The 20370-nt window shown below is 30.4% G+C and overlaps 1 protein-coding gene across 5 annotated transcripts in view; it reads left to right on the plus strand.

Moving 5' to 3' along the window:
• Positions 1–20370, plus strand: part of LOC118180639 (cell adhesion molecule Dscam1-like) — a 243855-nt gene that overhangs the window by 12720 nt on the left and 210765 nt on the right. Inside the window, exons 1-2 of one of the 5 annotated variants that reach the window (XM_085822628.1) lie at positions 675–777; positions 3267–3557. The exons of 2 other annotated variants lie outside the window; for them this stretch is intronic. In XM_085822628.1, the coding sequence (XP_085678754.1) occupies positions 690–777; positions 3267–3557 (379 nt within the window). In that variant the 5' untranslated portion in view covers positions 675–689. Of the gene's footprint in view, positions 1–674; positions 778–3266; positions 3558–7664; positions 7792–9010; positions 9302–11837; positions 11929–14123; positions 14415–20370 lie in introns of those variants that run through there. 2 more of the 5 variants (XM_035349741.2, XM_035349775.2) reach the window with 2 other exon arrangements.

The raw sequence follows: 20370 nt of genomic DNA on the forward strand, positions 1-20370 counted from the left end.
TCCTTCAGGATGAAGTATAGCCTTTCACTCCAAAAACGTGCACATACCAGAAATTCAGTGTTCTTTTATTGAATTTTGCTTTCTTGCGCATATCATTCCTGTATACAAGTGATTTATTTATGCTGTTCAAATATCTACAAATATTTTACGGCATAGTTGCTTTGAAACTATACATTATTAAAAGCTGTAAACGACTAGGCCATCTACAGCTTGTTTACGATCATTTTGCTGTAACGCATAGTTTGCGAGACTCTAAGGATTCTTATACTTCCAAGTTACGTGTTAATGTAACATAAATAAAATTAAATATCAATGTAGTCACAAAAATTAATTATTACTCCAAATAAATTCTTAATTTGATACAAAAGGAATTCACGTGAAGTTTTCTGAAGAGTAATTTTCTACGCAGGAGCAAACGTCACATTATTATAAAATATTATTTTTGTTTAATTCCTTTTTTATCCGCTATGTGGCGCTAGTTTCCTGTACATGATACCGAACATGCAAACATGCATTCTCTATCTTGGCATCATCAAGCATTCTGAGTGAACCTGAAGACGCTTTGCGTTTTCAAGCTTGAATTTAACGTAAGTTGAATTCATCAGTTATGTTTTCCTTTCATTTTCAAAGATGTTTGTTATGCATTTTACTCAAGTTTCTCTTTGTAGGTTCAAAAGATTGCACGTAAAATGAAGAAGCGTCATCCTCTTTGCTTTGCTTTCTTTACTAGCATCATTGCAGTTTTACTAAATTGGGTACCAGCCATATTAGGAAAATGTAAGTAGTTGTTATTAGACTTAAACTGTTTACAGCTCTTTTAAAATACTTTTGCTTTAAAGCCACATTTCTTTTTCATAAATTAAAATTCTTGATGAAATCGGATGAACACGAGACATGCTGTGTATTAATTGGAATACTTGAAGTAGCGAGCTATTCTTCGTGTTTAAAATTAGACGTGTTTAAAGTTGCTTTAGATTTTTCTCATGACGTATACAGGCGTCAATTCATATCTTTAATCAATCTGTGATCAGTAGCACTCATTTTAAAAAATCATACAATTTTCACCTTATTTTAAATTTTAATTGACTTGAAGCAAATTACATGTTTAATTAACTATTATTCACTTTAAAAATGAAAATTTTGGATTTTCTTTTATTTATATCTTTATGACATAGTTTCTTTTTAATGATCACGTTTTGGTCTACAGACAGCTTTACGGACTTCAATAAATTAGACACTTTGTAAACTCGAGTTGATCTTACTTTACTGCAGAAGTAGGAAGTTTTATAGCATTTCTAATTTTGCATAAAATAACGCTTAAGATATATTAAGCGTTTCAGAATTTTACGTTATATCTTTTTCCTGAGAATTTAAAGAGCGTGTCGTAAAATTGATGAAAAAAAGGAAAATGCGTTTTTAATTCACGTTGACACTTATTCCTATATTTTTGGAGTTTGGAATTAAATGAATAACACTGAGCTAAAGATGAAATAGTATATTTTTGTTTTATAAGTTTATACTCGTATATTTTGTTTGTGCATATTTTCACAGTTTAAATGAATATGTAATTTATACATTTCCTAATATTAAGTTCTGAAAATTTGGGAATTGTTATGAAAACATAGATATAAAATGCTTGTCATGTAAGTAAAGACATTGAATAAATTCTAAAAGACTTATTTCGTCAATGATTAAATTTAGCATTTTTACTTTATTATAATATATATATATATGTATATATAATATTTATGCCAAAATAAATATCTCTCACAATCCTTGAAGATTCTTAGAAACATTTTGTATTTTTTTATAAACAATACTGCAAGTAATGAATATTATTCTAGTAGACTATGCATGTTCAAAGAAATGTGTTCAGCCATTTTTAACCCCTTTTAATGGAAATGACTGACATCCTCCGGAAGAACTGTTCATACCTAACTTCATCTATGACAAATAATTCTTTCTGAAGTATTTAAAATATTTAAACACCCTATTTGTAAATAGTTCCTTTTAATTTATGTTAGCAATGCACTAGAAATAAATTTACAGTAATTCGAAAATTAAATAATCTTAATAAGCACGCTTGCCTGAAAAACATTTTAAGGTGATTGATTAAAAATCCAATGAATTTTTTCAATAATTATCTAAAAACGTTTTTATATATGTAATTCCTGTAAAATAGCTAAATATCATCATTAATTATACTGTACCCTTCTGTTAGAAAAGATTCATGGGACATTCGTGCTACGTGCGTGAACCATGCAATAATTGAATTTGGTTATTATTAGCTTTAGTGTATTTTCTATAGAGAAAATGTATTAAAATGACATCATCTTTGATAGTACAGATGTTGAAGTATGCTGTTAAAGCATCTTTCTACCGTTCGGCGGGCTATCGCCGATGTTTGGTTTGAGCTAACAAGCTTGGCTGTCTTTAATCAGAAACACGTCTTTGTCATGCCACAGCACCTTGTTTGTGAAATTTCTCACCATGTGACTTCGCTATTCTCCCTTATCGAAATGCTCGATTGGGGTCATTGTTTTCAAGCTGCTCTAAACAACTGACATGACGGGCAGTCTATGGCAAAAACCAAAATCAGACATTCTACTAAAATTTCTTAGGAATATTCAAAGGTATGTTTGAAGCTGCTCTAAACAACTGACATGACGGGAAGTCTATGGCAAAAACCAAAATCAGACATTCTACTAAAATTTCTTAGGAATATTCAAAGGTATGTTTGAAGCTGCTCTAAACAACTGACATGACGGGAAGTCTATGGCAAAAACCAAAATCAGACATTCTACTAAAATTTCTTAGGAATATTCAAAGGTATGTTTGAAGCAGCTAGAGTAAGATTGCGTATTCCATAGGATGTTACTTCGAAAGTGACTAAATAGTAATTTATTACCTTTGAGGTAGGACTGGATCCCTAGTACGTGCCACGAACTTTTTTAACTGAAGCGTATTGTAAAACCTCTAGATTATGCTGTGTGTCCATACCTTTAACACGCTAAGTTAATGTGGTGAGCCTTTTGAGGAGTCTTTATGCTTCCGATTATCCATATTTACAGTATATTTAATATCACGAATAACTGGAACATCACGACTAACATCATTTTTTAAATTCGCAGAACTTAATAACTTATAATAATGCTAATGTAAATCAATAAAACCTTTAAAAATGCAAAATTTTAAGCATTGATGGCATAACGATTCTCGATGGAATTCGTAAACATTATTATATTAACTTATTTATTTTTTTTTAGTCCCCACTCAACCGAAAATAAAGCCCTTCAGTTTCTCCGGCGAGCTTGGAGTGGGTAAGAGAGCTGCCGTCATGTGTGCAGTCATCGATGGCGATCCACCCTTCACATTCACCTGGTTCAAGGATGGACTCGAAATCAAAGGCTCTCCCGATGTCACTATCACGGTTTTCGATGACTACTCATCCAACTTGATCATAACGAAACTCAGCCCACAAAGCAACGGCAATTACACTTGTCGTGTCTCCAACGCTGCAGGTGTGGATGAGAAATCAGATTCATTGCTTTTGAAAGGTAATTTTGCGTGGTAATACGACTTCGTGTTACATTACTCGTGTTTATTTTTGTAAATCGAAGTAAATGTACACTCTCCCCCCTAGAATTATATATCACTTCTTTACAGAGTGCAATTTATGGCGACTATTTTATATTAAATCTCTTCTAAGACGCAGAATATAGCATGGCAAAATGAACTCTGAATGTATTATACGTTGCTTTGTAGAATTGCACTTGATCTGGTAATACTAAATTAGTCTACTCAACGGACGTAAAGCGAATTATCGCTATGTCTGAAGCAACGGCAAAATCTTGAGAAGATTAAAATAACCTTTTTTTTATTTAAACGGAATTTAGAATATAAGAACATTCACTGATGCTGCAATTTCACAACGCCTGGTGATGCAACATAAAAAAAAGCAGTCCAAATTAAATTTGAACAGTGAAATTTCTCGCCATGTAGTCTTTGAGAAGTTAAGGACTACACAATTAAATACGCCTGGAAGCTGACTATCACTAACTCTACCGGGACATCAGAATTATAGTGTCGGCAGCGATGAAACACAAAGCTGAATAATTACAACTATCAGAACTGGCAAGAAACGCAATGTACGGCTCACGAGTTGCCAGAAACACGCTCTGTCTCAAAAACTAAAACTCATTTTAAAAACTCGCTACTAATTTTCATTCTGGTGCGGAATACCGAAAGGCTTATAGTAAAGACTGAAATTATGAACAACTGGTTAATTAACATAAGATTCCTTACAGCTTTATTAAAGAAACCATTACAGCACTGTTTGCTGTTTCATTTCATTTTGCGGTTTTCCCGGTGTGCATTAAGCTAAATAAAACGAAAACAAATTTGAAGCAACGTTTTCAGTAGATTATCTAATAAAACAGATAAATCGAAAGTTTAGACATTCGAAATCTGTAATCGGAAACAATCATACAATTTGAAGTGTAGTTGCTAAAGATTTATTGAAATTATGTAGCTTTTTTCAAATTTAATACTTTAGATTAGGTACAGGATCTCCTTCATTTCCCATCGCAAATAATGTACGCTTTTATTATTACACGTTAAAAATTTGCTGTAATCCTATAATCTGCGAAACAAATGATCAGAGTTAGTTTGATACCATATTTGCCCGCTTCATGTTTTTGTGCCGGAATTTGAAACTTCCTCATAATCTTTTTAAATTCCTTGATAATTACGTTGAAATTCAGCCAGTTAATTATCTTATGAGGGCTTCTATGCTTATTTCGGTAGTTGTTAAGTCTGCCAAAACGAAATTATTTAATTTTGTCCGTTTTTAATGTTGTATCTGTTATGAATTTATCTTTTTAAAGAATATTGAAATATTATATAAATTTAAGGCATTCAATACATAGATTTGGCTTCATACACTTTTCGTAATATATAAAAAAATTTTTGGCTTATACTATTTTACTCAAATTGAAGTTATTAATAACTGTACGCTTGCCGCTAAACATTCATACACTTTTCGTAATATATAAAAAAATTTTTGGCTTATACTATTTTACTCAAATTGAAGTTATTAATAACTGTACGCTTGCCGCTAAACATTCATACAAAATGAAGAGACTCTAGCCTCTCATTGTACGTTAAGAACTAGAAATTCGTAATCGTAAAGCGAAAGATATGATGCAAAACGACAATGACTAAAAACTAAGCCTTTGGACATTAAACAGCAGTTAGCCCTGTTGTATGTGTGTGGGGAAGCAGCGTCCCCTGTAGAAATTATCAGTGCTTACTTCGGCGAGTACATCATAACGAGTACTCCCCCCTCCCCACACACACACTCTAAAAAAACTTTTCATATGTAGATTGCAAATATAACATTTATGTTAATTTGATAGCTAAAAGCTTCGAGTGATTTTGTTTTACTATGATATTCACTTTATTGCATTGAGCTAGAACGAAGTCCGTGTTATTTCTGTCTGTTTAACCTGGATGTTAAGTTCCAGAGTAGCTCTTTTTGTCGCAATGTGAGTCTTTTGTTGCACTGAATTTTAGGTTAACCCTGACATGTAAGATGAGGGTATATGGGTCAAAGTAAAAATTTAGTTGTTGATTACATTCTTTCTGATTTAGCAATATATACTGTCCAAGATGTGTTGGAATTTTTAATGATATAATGTTAATATTTTATATTTGCGCTTTTTGATTTGCTAGAACTGTTATTTCAAAGCGGCATTTAATTATTGGTGCATTTTCATGCTTAGTTGCGTTCTGAGTCTACACAATAGTCAATCAGATTCGTTGAAAGTTATTACAGGAATTTGTTCATAAATGTATGACATTGCAATTCACCTAAATCTGTGAATGATGGCGGAACTGTAAAATAGATTATATTTAAATTTTTTGCATGATTATTAAAAACTATTTAAAAATTTTTTTTACGATTTGTAAACTATATTTAAATTTTTTGTAATTTTATATACGCAAGAATTTTGTGTACCTGATTTTGTGCATTCGAATAACTTTAAATTTCGGCTCAATTTTAAAATAGAGAATTTCTTTTTAGTTTCGTAAAAGTAATAAATTTTAAAATTTGCATTCGTATAGAAAAATATTGTTTGTAATTTGTATAGATTATTTTACTGTAGTCTCTTATAAATGCATCAGATGCACTGTATTATGTGCTTTCAATATTATGTCCCGTTCTAAATGATACATCTGAGTTTGTTGCTTTGTATTGGATCTCTTATTCATTTTCCGTCTTTGAAAATGCAGTATGTTTGTTAAAGATGCTGGAATCAAAATGAATATAAAAGCTAATAAATGAAACTATTCGAATTCTATGAATATTACCTTGCTTAATATCGTGGTTATATCGATATTTTCTTCAATACTTCTTTGCATAAAATATAAATTAATTGTAAATTTTGGCTTTCATAGATAGATTTTGATCTAAGCTATTTCTGTGATGTACGCCAGTTAGATATAAGAATTGATTATATATATTTCTGTTTAATTTTTAACAATTTTTAAATTTAAATCGTTTTAAATAAGAGTTATTTTAAATTTATTTAACAATCCAGTTGTTGAATAAATGTTATTTCTATTTTCCAAAATTAATCTAGCAGTTATTACACTATTATTTATAAGAGTGAATCATATTGGAATAGAAATATTGTCATCAAACATCAGCTCAAAATGGATGAATAATTCGAGAAAAGGAGAAAATTTTATAAATTAAACTAATTATTATTTTATTGAAAACTTGAGATAAAGTTGGAAATGCAGTTTAAGTATTTTCTAATGGTTGTTGAAATACAATGTATTACTAATAATTGTCTTTTTTGTTCAACATGCTATTTTGTTTAACTTTATGTAATGATAATTAAGACTGCTGTCCTGCTACAGAAGCTAAACTCATAGAAACTGAATATATCGTTTCATTAGGCAATATATTTTTGGGGATTTTTCATAAGTTATTATTTGATACTCTGTTCATGAACACTGTTCTCTTTTCTCTTCCGAAAAACAGAAAAGAAATACTGCCTGAAATTTTTTACGTAACAAGGTAATCTAAGAGAAAAGGTAAGTAAATTTAAAACTCATATTACTTTTCATAAAATTTGATTTCACTGCATTTTAAATAGTTTTAGTGATTTTCAGTGATATTAAATTAAAATTATGTTATCATGGAGCTGCTTTTACGTATGGCAAAGTTATGTTTGTTCGCAGCAAGAAAAATGGTTCAAATTTTGCGCTGGGCTTGTTACAAGTAATTAGGACCGGGAAAACTTTTCTGAACTTTATTTTTCAAAGAATAATAAATATAGGAGTTTATATTTGCATATAATCCTAATATTTGGATAAAAGTTTAATATCTGCTGATAAGAACAAAAGGTTATTTTCCAAAACTTCTTTAATGCTTACATTAAATAAATATTTCCTCCATTTTTTATATTTTCACTTTCATTCTGAAACATTTAATTCAGTGCTTTTCGTTTCATTCTTCCTCACTATGTGGCGCTAATATTCGCTTCAGTGTAAGCTTCTGTATAGAGGCCATAACAGTTTTCTTTAGAAGACTGACGTTTTGAGCTAGATCTGTTTGTTTTAATTGCTTTGTATCTTTGTAGTTTAAAATATAGGGGGTGTGGCATTATCTATTTTGGACATTTTTTTAAAAAAGCATGCTACTTAGCAACAAGTTGTTATCAATGCATTGCATAATTCAAGCCATAACTCTTTTTCATTCTGTTGTGATAATTTCCTCAGGTAAGTAACAACTTCTTAAATCCGTATTGGTATATTTAAATGAAATGTGTCCCTTTAATGCGATATTTGTGATTCTTAAACGATATTAGTTTACTTCTTAATAAATCTGTTTTTGACATAATTCTTCAAATGTTTTTTAATCTTTGTATGCTAGTTTGTTTGATATGATGTTAAGCGTAATAAGAGAAATTTATTGTTAAATAAAGTTAAGAACCTTTCAATGATATTACAGGTTCTTGACATAGGTGTTTTTATTAAACGAATATAATACTCTTGCAATGCAGTTTTATTGTTTCTTGGCGACGAAAGTGAAGCGATGACTTGGAAATGAGCATTTGCTAACGAGTACTAACTATTTTGAAGATGCTACGCCTGTAATAAAATACATTGTTCGAAACATTCCTGAATGAAATAATTATCCTAATTGCATAAATATAACATTCAAATATAAATAACATTCAAATATTTTACACAGTATATTCTTATGTTACAGAGTTTAAAAGAAATGTATTTTCTATGTAATAAGATATTTGAATTGTAAAGCGTGTTTTTGACTTACCGGTATCTACCGATCTATATATATATATATATATATATATATATATTCTAACTTACCAGTATGTTTGTTAATGTCAGTGCTTGTTTAATATCATTTCAGTTTTTTTCTTATGTTAATGGTATTATGGAGCTACGAACATAAGTAAGACTATATTATGTATTGGGCTTTGCTCAAAATTAATACCATTACACTAAAAATATTGAACTTCTGTTAAATATATGAATTTCCATTTAAATATTGGTATTAGTAACTGCAGTTTTATTACTGCTTAATGATTTGATGATTAAAAATCAGAAGGGGATTGCAGTAAATTATAATTAACATAATTTTTAAATATAATTTAATTATGAATGTGTTGTAGTCTGGTTCTTTAATATCTTGGAAAGTTTAATGAAACGCGTACAAATATTGCATAAAATCTCGTTAACTCATAACTCATTGAGTAATAACCAAAAAGCAGAAAACGTATAGCGGAACTAGAATACGTGTTGACTAATTTATTTATAATTTCTTGATGCGTTTCTTATTTCTTCGTGTAAATAATGAAGAATTTACTATTAACAAATCTGAACGTAAGTTGCTGGATAGGATATTTTTTAAAACTTTTGCTGATTTTCTCTCCTCTATAAGAAGAATTCAATTTAAATTTTATGATTTTAGCTTTCACTAAACCGGAGGTTAAGCCATTCCATTTTTCTGGAATTTTGAAAGCTGGTAAGAGAACGTCTGTGATATGTGCTGTAACAGACGGAAATCCTCCTTTCAAATTCTCCTGGCTTAAAGATGGTGATGAAGTCATCGAGAGTAATTCTCTGATGATAAGACAAATTGACGACTACACTTCGAATCTGGCCATTATAAATTTGGGTTCAGAACATAACGGGAACTACACCTGCCGCGTCACAAATGGGGCTGGTATGGACCAGCAGTCCGGTATGCTGTTAATGAAGAGTAAGATTTCTTTTATGCTTCTTCTTTGAATGAGTGATATACATTCATTCTCCTCTTACAACGCTGTTGTAATGTAAAGATTTATTTATTATTAATATTTGTGAAAAATAATTAAGAATTGTACTCTTCTATGAAATTTCAATGTTTACACAATATGCGTATCATTACATTCTTGTAAAGCTCTGCTCAAAAGCATTACATGATCCAGCGCATTTAGTTTTCTTTCTTTTGTGTAATTTTCAAATTCAAACGAGATTTCATACCAGATTAAATCTTTATAACAAAACTGTAATGAGACTAATTGCAGTTACTTTTGCTAAGGTCACCAGAAGCCCATCAAAACTGTTCAGTTGACATTTGAACAGTATCCACGGCAACAAAACAGCACATCACTTCGATGATGCTGAATAATATAAATGTAAGGTTTTTTCAAACAATTTTTTTAAATGCATGTTTAAGAAGATTAGACGTTCGGTATATTATTTAATTAGTGTTGCAATGTAAGTAACGTTTTCTTTGGTACTTTGAGAAAACTTCTATTTGTCAAAGCCACAGTAATTTTTTTTCAAATGTTTAGTTGAACCATTGCTTCACATTAACGGATTTCTCTGCCCTCTCATCATTAAGCGAAAATTATTCACAAAAGAGGAGTATAAATTTCAAAATAGCTTTGCCTTGATTATATCTTTAAGTTGGCACTTCTGTTCTCAAATTTGATGCTTAATGTGAGCCGAAATTACAAAACATCTAAATCACAGAAATGTTCAGAAACACAAAAGGTACCATGTCATTAATTAGACATATACATGATATATAAAAATGGCAATATCAAAAATGTGTATCACATACGTATCGCACATTATCCTCGTATAAATTAGTAAATTCCTACTATTTTTGCCATATTTTACAATGCTCTAAGTATTTTAGTAGCCAAATAACAAATATCAGAGTTGTAGTTTCGAATTTTCCAGGATATAACCCTGATTTTTGTTGTTTGAGTTCTAAAATAATTGTTCTTCGGGGCGTTATTTTAACTCTATGTATTGTTACTATTGTGTTTTGTGGTTTTTGTATCATACTTTTAAAAAATGCTTGAAAATAGCATAATTACTTTGTTTTAATGCGCTATTTCAGCTCTATGTGATTTCATATATAATGAATGTTACAGTGAGAAGAAATATTTACAATTTACAAATTTTTAGTATCTACATGTAACGCAATGGTATACAGCTCTTGAGGTTTTGATATTTTATACCATATGACCAGTTCTGTATAAATAAAATCTATTCCAGTTAAATTTTACGTGCTTAAGTAATAAAACATCTTACTATGAAATTAATAGTAATTGAAATGGATTTTTATTAGTATGCTTGTTTCTTATATATTCAAATATAAATTACGCTTGTTACCATTCAAACGAGGCAAAAGCGGTTGAGATTATGAGAAAGCACAGGGTCGTATTCAGATGCTTCAGCGGATGATATTGTCAAGATCATAGTTTCGAGTCCTATTTTAAAATAGGAAATAATCGAATCGATTACTCATCTCGGTATTTGGTAGGTAACGGAGCCTAATACTACAAATTTTTAGCGCTGTAGGTTCAAATATCAGCCCAATTTCACATCGTCAGAATTTTCCGTTTAAAGTCACCAAAACATATAAGCATATCACGTAACTGACTGTTAAAAAAAACCCTTCTTATTAGCTTTTCTCGTCAGTAGTTCATTACAGATCCATTAACTTGAGAGCTGAAACTGTTTTCTTGAAATGCTGTAGCTTACATTGAGAAACACTGCAACTAGAAATACATTTCTAGCGTTCACAATGCTTAATAAAACATATAGTCAGTTTCTCTGAAAACTTTGTACATATTTAATTTGCATCATTTGAGAAAATAGAAATTTTCCATGTGTAAAGGATCATTGATCTTACTCATAGACACTTAAGTATTGGCAAAAAACACATTTTTATAGTACAAAATGTTGAGTATTCCTGATTCAGAATTTTTTTTAAAAGTAATTTTACATTTTGCGTAAAAGGCATTTTAATACAAAAGTTAGTTTGTAATTGTTGATCATGATGAAAAAATAGATCGTTTACTATGCGTTATTGCAATGATTAATCTTGAAAACCATTTTTGTTATGTTTGTCATGAGATCTGCATCATCCTGTTTATTTCTGACGAGAGAACAGTTACATGAAAGAAATAGCAATATTTTGCACACTTGTGTAGATCTAAATATCACAAAACGGTTTCTTAAACTACGTTTCATTATAAGTCTTTGAATTTAATGTTTTTTTCATTTTAATCGCTTATAATCTCAAATTTTGTCACTGTGTGGCGCTAGTATGCCGTTCAAGTGGATGACCATTTTCAGTATCTGACTGCCATGACTCAGTTTGTTTCAGCAGAATATCTAGATGCAAGGCTTATGCTTTTGGTAAGTCATATATAACTCATGGTGAATTGTTTTATGATAAATTCCTTAAAGATTGATTTTTTACGAGAATTTCTCATTCACAGGCTTAAATAATTTCATTAGACGTTAGAAATATGTTTTGTGCGAGGATATATGAATGGCTTCAGTTGTTTATTCTCACAGAAGCTATTGCTCGACTATCGGCAGGTAAGTTCTTTTGTGTGAAATCATCAATTTTACATCATTTGAATTTTCGCTTATTTTATGTGGTTAATTATTACAACACTTCAAATCTGAGTTAAAAATAACTCTGCTTAATTTTTATCGTAATTTCAATAAAAGTTGCACTCATATTTTATTTGCTTAAACTTTCTAGAGTAAGATTCAGGTGAATGTAGAAAGATGAAAAATTTGTTTCATCTGAAAGATTTTGAAATTTTAAATTTCTCTGCATTTAGTCTTAAGTAAGCCAAAGTGTAAGCATTATTTTGAAACAACTGTGATGGTAAAAAAAAAAAAATACTACATTTAAAATAGACTCTGTGCGACACGTTATACTATTGTTACTAATACTTGAATAATATGTAAAGGGCTACTAAATTGTGGTGCCACATTTGTAATGTAAGTGATTTCTATACCTCACCTTTACGCTTTCAGATCAGTTCATTAAATTTCGTGAAATGTCACTGTGTGGATCACTTGACATCAATCTAGCGAAAAAAAATACTGCATGCATGCACATTTTTCACATTGGAAAAAATTACACGCCGCATGGGCAAAATAGTGTTTTAGGAAATTTTAAGTCTCTTATTGCAACCAGCAAGCATTAAAAATTAGCAAAGGAAAAACGGAATTAAATATATTAAAAATCTTGCTTAAGACAAAGCAAAATTATTTCTTTTAATTTATCTAAATGAAATGCAAATTTCTGCTTGTGACAAATTATTATTATTTTACGGCTAAGAAAAAGCAAGTCTTTAAATTATGATTGGTTTCTTTTATTACATTCCTAAAAATTTGTGACAGTTTTTAATTTTTGACATTTTTGTACAAGTTTTAAAACTGTGCAAAAGTTTTGGATTTTTATAAATAAAGGGTATTTTGAAAAATCTATCATGAGAATAAGGAAACTAATATGCAGTTAGAAGTTGGCTGCCATTTGTTAACTAAGAACAAAGGGTAAGGCAAAGTATAAAGCTAGTTCATTATGTGTTAATGATAGATCTAATATATACAGTTAAAATTTTATTCTACCTTGTATTTAAATACATTTATTTTAATAAAAATATGAAGAACTGATCTAAATTCATTTCCATAACTGAGTTCGAAAATTCTTTCTTTACTTATTGCTGTTGTTAAAATACTAAAGGGAAAAGTTTAATAAATTAACTAATTAATTAATTTGATCTCATTAAACCTACAGCAACCCATAAAAATTGCTTTTCTCTTAAAAGTACATTATGTCACGAAAGATATAGATTTAAATAATTTTATACACATTAGATAGATCCAATGAATTATTAGACAGCTCCAATGAAAGCAAAGAAAATAAGACTTTTTTTGATCCATATAATTGAACAGTTAATCGAAGTAAAGGTGGAAAATTACTCCATAAAATGGAAGCCACTTTTTGTTTACATGCTGAAGATTATCAAAGTGACAGAAAAAACTCAGGCTTTTTCTTTTGTTCGCATTATCCAGAGCATCAAAACGTCCAGTTATAAATCCTTAGACTAATGTCGAATAACATCCACAGGATTGTCAACAAGATTCGGTAAGATAAATTTTGCATTCCATTAACAATAGCTTGAAAGAAAACCAGGTTGCTATGTAAATAACGTATGAAAAGTAGATAGAAACTATAGGGACATGTTCTTATCTCGAATTTGGAAAACGATAATCTGTAATGAATTAGAAGTTACGTGTAGCTACGTCAGCACAACATCAGAGAACTGTACAAGGAAAGTAATGATTCAGCCATTGACGATTGTCTACATTATTACGACTATACGCTGTATGTATTTCTTCCTGATGCAGGCTTGATCACCTACAGGCACAAGAACGCAATTCTTTAAACTCTACCTGAGTAGTTCGAGGAACATCTTGCAACTGAAATAGAACGATTTGAAATTTCCGTTCATTGATGAAAACACAAATTTTCTTATAACTGCTCTAGTCGAATAAGATCTAATAGATAAAGATGTTAAAACTCTAAATAGAATTTTAGTTATGAGTTAGTTTTAATTTAATGTTAAAATTCTAATTCGTATATTGCGAATGGCCTTTAGCCATGTATATTTTGAAACTCATGTCGCATTGCCTTTTATAATAAATTATTTTTGTTTAAATAACATCGTTTGAAATCTGTAAGTATTATCTTCGTGAAAATTTTATATTTTCAGATGATTCCAAACCGAAAATCAAATCATTTCAATTTTCTGGAGACTTGCGTTTGGGCATGAGGTCTTCAGTCACTTGTGCTGTCATCGATGGAGAACCACCTTTCACATTTTCTTGGTCTAAAGATGGTGTCGAGATTCACTCAAATAATGTCCTTTCAACGAAGATTGTGGACGATTTCAACTCCGTTTTGTCTATCAAGAAACTCAGCCCCGAAAGTAATGGAAATTACACTTGTAAAGTTAGCAATCAGTACGGAAGCGCGGCTCACTCCGATGCATTGCTTATGAAAGGTTAGCAGCAGATGGTACATTTTTTTTTCCATCATTTTGATTTTTTTTTCTTGTTCCGCTTTTACTGGTGGCATTGTGCATTTCAGTTGTTCATAATGACATTCATCATTATTATATGGGATACAATGCTAGATTATATAGAATTTTCAATCTTCTATAAAGAAGCAATGTTCGATATTCGGTAGCTTAAATTCAAACTTTTATTGAAGGTAAATTAAGTAAATTTGTTTTGCTTATATCTTCGTATATTTTTTCCAAAGAAATTCGGAAATTTTTAATGACAGTCATTAAAACAGCAACCATGTGTGTTTGAAACTTGCAAATGTTGTATTTACAGTTTCTTGCTTTTTGATCGTAACATGAATTTTGCGAATATATATGCGAAAATTTATGGCACCATATAGATTTGCTTAAAGAATTTTAAAACTTAGAAACGTGAATTGAAATGCTTAATTGCCGTCAATGATTTAACAAGAGTAGGTAATAGCCTTTTTTAATTAGTGAATAATTACAAATTTTAACAACTTCATTGATTTAACTTTAGACCAGTTCTAAATTGTTATATCTGTACACTTTATTTAGCATTATATTTATTTTAATTAAAAACTTTTTAATAAATTAAATTCTATGAAAATAGCGGCTTCTTTCCAAGAGAAATCCTGATTTTGGAACGTTTCTAATAATTTGGTTTAAATTTAATGCAGATTTTTAATAATATGCGTTGTTTATTATTTCCCTGAAATACTTCCTGCATAGAAAAATGCACGTCCTGCACTCATAGAAATTACAATTATCTAAATTCTAATAATTTCTACACGTCCATTAAAAACATTGTAAACATTCATTTAATATAATCAGCTGTTCATACTTTCGACTGTGTAATAATATTTTGTACTCTAAATATTGAAAGAAAGGTATTGTCATTTCAAAATATGATATGTAACAAATTGTCAGATTTGTTTTATCTCGTTTCTTCAACACTATGTGGCGCTAGCATCCTTATAGTCATGATTCTTCTCTGTCTAGTACAGTTCCATGATAGCGTCATTGCGCGATCAACCACAGTTGGCTGCAGTAATTACATGGTAAATTTTTTATCCACTTATTCAAATTCTTAATTATATCCTAGTAAGATAAAAATTTACTTGAATGGGATTTCTTTTTTCCTACAGATCAAACTTGAAAATATGAATGTCTCCCAAGTTTTGGTGTTGGATATATGTTTGTCTCTGTATTTTGCTATTGTATACGGACTAGTAGGTAAGTTTTATCTTGAAATATTTTACTACTTGCACAGGCAAGTCTTGTTTCCTGTTTTTAAAAATATCTTTAGAATTATTTTACATAGATTAAAGACTATTAAAATTTTGAATTTTTCTTAACTCTTTTAACAGTTAAACGTGTTTTTATTGTGGCTATAGATTATAGTCGAACACCGCAGAAATCTCAGCAATTATATCTTTAGAATTAAATGGGGGATCAAAAATGAATTGATGTTTAAAATTATTTACAAGTTGATAAAAAGGCACTAAATTTTGATTCGTAGAATTGTCGTTAATTATTTTGTACATTACAAAATTTGTAAAACTGTAGGCTGTTCGTGTAGGTTCGAAAATACTCAAGTCTCCATGTACCCAACGTCTATTTTCTTCCTTTTTTCCTGAAACCACATATTCGAATACACAATAGTCTATATTTAGTAGTTACGTGGTACAATATTCTCAATAGATCAGTAGATTTTCATAAATAAGTCATCATACATAATAAATTTTAACAGTTTATATTGAAATACTTACCTATAATTGATTTGATACTATGATCTATAAATTTAAACATCAAAGTTATAGGTTTAATTTAGTTTCAGAATAAAACAAGTTAAGATAAGATAACAAAGATAGCATTTCAGTTCTCCACTATTAATAAAACTCTGAAAAATTTCCATTTTGACAATATATCCAACTGTTAGACTCTGATAATTATTCGTAATAGATGCCTTAAGCAAATGTTCATGCGTAATAAATTTTGAATGGTTTATGATTAATATAACTAAAATTATCATATCTGTCAGCTTAGTTAAGAAAAGCATGTGCAAATGTTATAACTGGTGAAGGGTCCATGAACACAGAAAAAATATCTTTTTCGATTCTTATATTGCATCAATTTGATGAGCATAGCCTGAGACACAATGCAATATTAACAATATGCAACTCGCTATAAAAGAAAGGATAAAATTTAAGAATTTGATCATAAAGTTGAATACGAAATTGAAATAAGATTGATGGTTTTCCAAAGGCATCCAGAAAGAATTCTAATATGAAAAAAATTTTGCAATACGAATCTAAGAATTCATACATATCAGAAACACAAAACAAACGCAACCTTTTTTAATTCTTCTCAATATTTGAAAGACGTTAATTCTTTCTTAAAGATGAAAATTTAACATTTTAATACATTTGCAAAAAGTATTTTGAGAAATAGAAGAATCAGATACCTTTTAATTCCCTTTATTAATTTCTTACTAGAGGAAATTGCTTTTAACCATTACACTTCCTTTTCTTCAGCTTATGTCTTATTTTATTCTCAAACCTTAAATGAATTTTAAGAAATTTACAAAAGGCTGTAAGTAATTTTAGTGCACTGATATCTACAGATTTCTCAGCTATTGAATTAATAAATCACATCACGAAATGACAGTTTAAACAGATTGTAAATCAATGAAAATATTCAAGACATTTTCCGTCAACATACTTGGCACAATATTAAAAATGAATGCAAATTTCCAAAAACTAAACAAAAGACTAGAGCTTATAAAATAAACTGCAATTAATATCGATGCCAAAAGCATTCATAAACTTTGTCAAAATTATTGAAATGAAATGCGGATGCATTGTACTTTCATTCTATTTAATGTTCACCTCAAAATTGCAAAACTAATCACATATTTGACCATTGAAATGAGGGGTACAGAATAAGAATAATCTACAGAATAAGATCAAGGAACGATTTACATATCAGAAGTTGCAAATACGTTTGCTCAACCTTGCAAAGATAATTATCATTAATAATAAGTAATTACGAACGTTATGCATAAAATAACTGACGCTCGCTTTCAAGAAATCAAGAAAATCGCCTTAGCTGCTTCTTCAGATACTTGATACTTTATAAAAGCATTCAAGAGAGAGGACAGACTACTAATCAACTCAAGAGGGCTGGAAAACACAATGTATATAATGCAACTGCTGAGATTTCAAGCAGAATATGATGCATGTGACAAACATTTCCCATGTATGCATAAAGATGAAGTATTTGCTAAAGATTTTAAGCATTTCAGTGCACAGCTGGAATAGGAGTAGTCTCTTACCAAAAACTTCAATTATTACTGTTTTAAGAAAAGTGGTAGTGACTCGTATAATAACTGGTCTGTTAAGATTGTTGAATATGTCAATATAGGCTTCAATAAAAGTAAATTGCAGCAACATACTTCTTAGATTTGAAATTTGTTTCAAAAGGTATTTCTCCCGCCTTCCTAGCGTACCTTCGTGGTGTAGTGGTTCTGCACACTGGGCCGGTATTTTAGAGGTCTGGGCCGGTATTTTAGAGGCCGGTATTTTAGAATTCGATTTCCGGCGAAGGCGGTTGCTAATTTTTCATCTCTCCAGCTTTCCCAAAAAATACCTAATGTCTCTACAGTGGCACCCTAACTAAAAGGGTGTAGGATGGTGATTTTCCTCACCCAGGATTTGGCGATAAGGTCCTCTAAAAACACTAGTCGTCCTTTAAAAGGGGGAGTATATAAGGTATTTCTCTCGCATTCCTAGCGTGTCTTCGTGGTATAGTGGTTCTGCACACTAAGCCGGTATTCCAGAGGTCCGGGGTTCGATTCCCGGCGAAGGCGATTGCTTATGCTTCCAAAAATACTTAATGTCTGTATAGTTTAGCATAAGGATCTCATCTGCATATTGAGATAATTAAATAGTATATCTTGATTAATTAAGGAAGAATGAGAGTCTATTGATATAGCAACTCACAGCAAAATTCCCGATCTCGCCGTAAGACAACTTTAGTGTAAACGAAAATATATACTTAAGCGATAATTCTTACAAAGAACCAAGATAATCGACTTTAGAGTAACAAATGAGAGTTGTCGTGAGAGTTCCTGATGTGAAATGGCATGAAGGATATAACCCAAGGCAAGGAAAAAGTGTTAAATGAGAATTTTAACTACGTAAGCGTAAAGTAAGCAAAGAAGTAAACAGACTACTAATTAAAGCTACAGAATTATAAATGTGGCAGACTGAAGCGGAGTAGAAGGAAACCTGAAGTTTGATTTTATAGGTTAAATCATTTGCATTCCACATGACACTTTTAGAATGCTTCTTATGATTGAGAAATTATAATTTCTTCACATATTTGGAGTAACAAAAACATTTTATCGAATGGATCTGCAGTTGTTTTTTTTTAATATCAGAGAGTTTGTTTTTGATATTAGATATAAGAACGCCGAGAGGAAGATGCCCTTAAATCAGCTTTCCTTAACCTTTTTGGCACAATGAACCACTTTAAAAATTTTAAATATGTCACGGACCCCTGTGTGAAAAAAAAATTGCTTAAACATAATTTATTACAAAATATATTCTGTTTTATTATTTAATTATTTTAATATTTTTATTTCAATAGTATAAAAAATTTGAAGAAATTAAAATTTTTTAATGTGAAGGCTGTTGCTGCTTTTCCTTGATTAACAGATTGAATTGAGGGATGGTTTTCGACAAAGCAACGCGCATATCATGTTCGACATTCAGTCTATTTCGAGGTTTTGTTTTTATTGTGACAAGTGTGGAAAATCCCGCTTCGCAAAGATATACTGTAGCAAACGGAATATTGGCTGCCATAGCTCGTTTTACAAGCAATGGGTAGGCTTTCCTTAAAGAAGACGAAAACTCTCCAAGAGTTTTTGAATCGAAATCCATTTTTAACAAGGACTTTGTTTTCAAATCAATAAGCTCATCTTTGGCAAGGTTCATGTCATCGATATCACAAAGAAAAGGATTACGAATCCACAACTCATCTTTTATATTTATTTCATCCGAATTGAAGTATTTTTCAAATGAAACTTGAAATACTTCCAGGTGTTCACATATTTCATTTTTCAAGTTATTCAATAACAAACTATCTTTCCGAAATCCATTTTCAAAAAGCACTTCGTCCAACATTTGAAAGTTTGCATATATCCCATTTTGAATTCTATTTTCCAAAGTGACATTTTCAATAAAAATGCCTGTTGTTTCTCAGTGGCATCCATAATTGTTGTATCAGGCCCTTGAATTGAAAGACATACATCGTTCATGTGGTTAAAAATGTCTGCCAGGTAAGCCAATTTACATTAAAATCTTTTTTCTTGAAATATTCGAAGAGTGAGTTATTTTTTTCTTCTAAATAAAGTGATACTTCTGTCTTCAACATGAAAATTCGTTTCGAAACCTGCCCTCGTGACAGCCAGCGCACTTCCGTGTGGTACAGAAGTACCTCATGTTCTGCGTTCATTTCTTGACACAGTGACACAGTAAAAAGACTATGATTAAGAGCTCTACTTCTAATATAATTCACAGTTTTAATAACTATTGACAATCTTTTAAACTGGTTGGAAGAGTTTTTGTAGCTAGTGCATGTCTATGTAAAAAACAATGTGTAACAATAACATTAGTAGCCTCTTTTTTTTTACCAAATGGGCAAAGCCAGATTTATTGCCAAGCATCGCAGGTGCTCCATCCGTACAAAGTGAATGAAGTTTTTGTTTCCAGTCAAAGTCGTGTTTGGAAAAGAAAACATTTAAAATCGCTAAAACATCAACTGCCTTTGTAGTTTGCAAAAGAGGCTCACAAAATAAGAATTCTTCTTTGATAGTATCAGCAGACACGTAACGAACAAAAACAAGAAGTTGACTACAATTCGAGAT

Source organism: Stegodyphus dumicola, chromosome 8 (assembly GCF_044657685.1).
Source record: "Stegodyphus dumicola isolate Sdum_Otavi_A_Nest chromosome 8, ASM4465768v1".
Taxonomy (NCBI): domain Eukaryota; kingdom Metazoa; phylum Arthropoda; class Arachnida; order Araneae; family Eresidae; genus Stegodyphus; species Stegodyphus dumicola.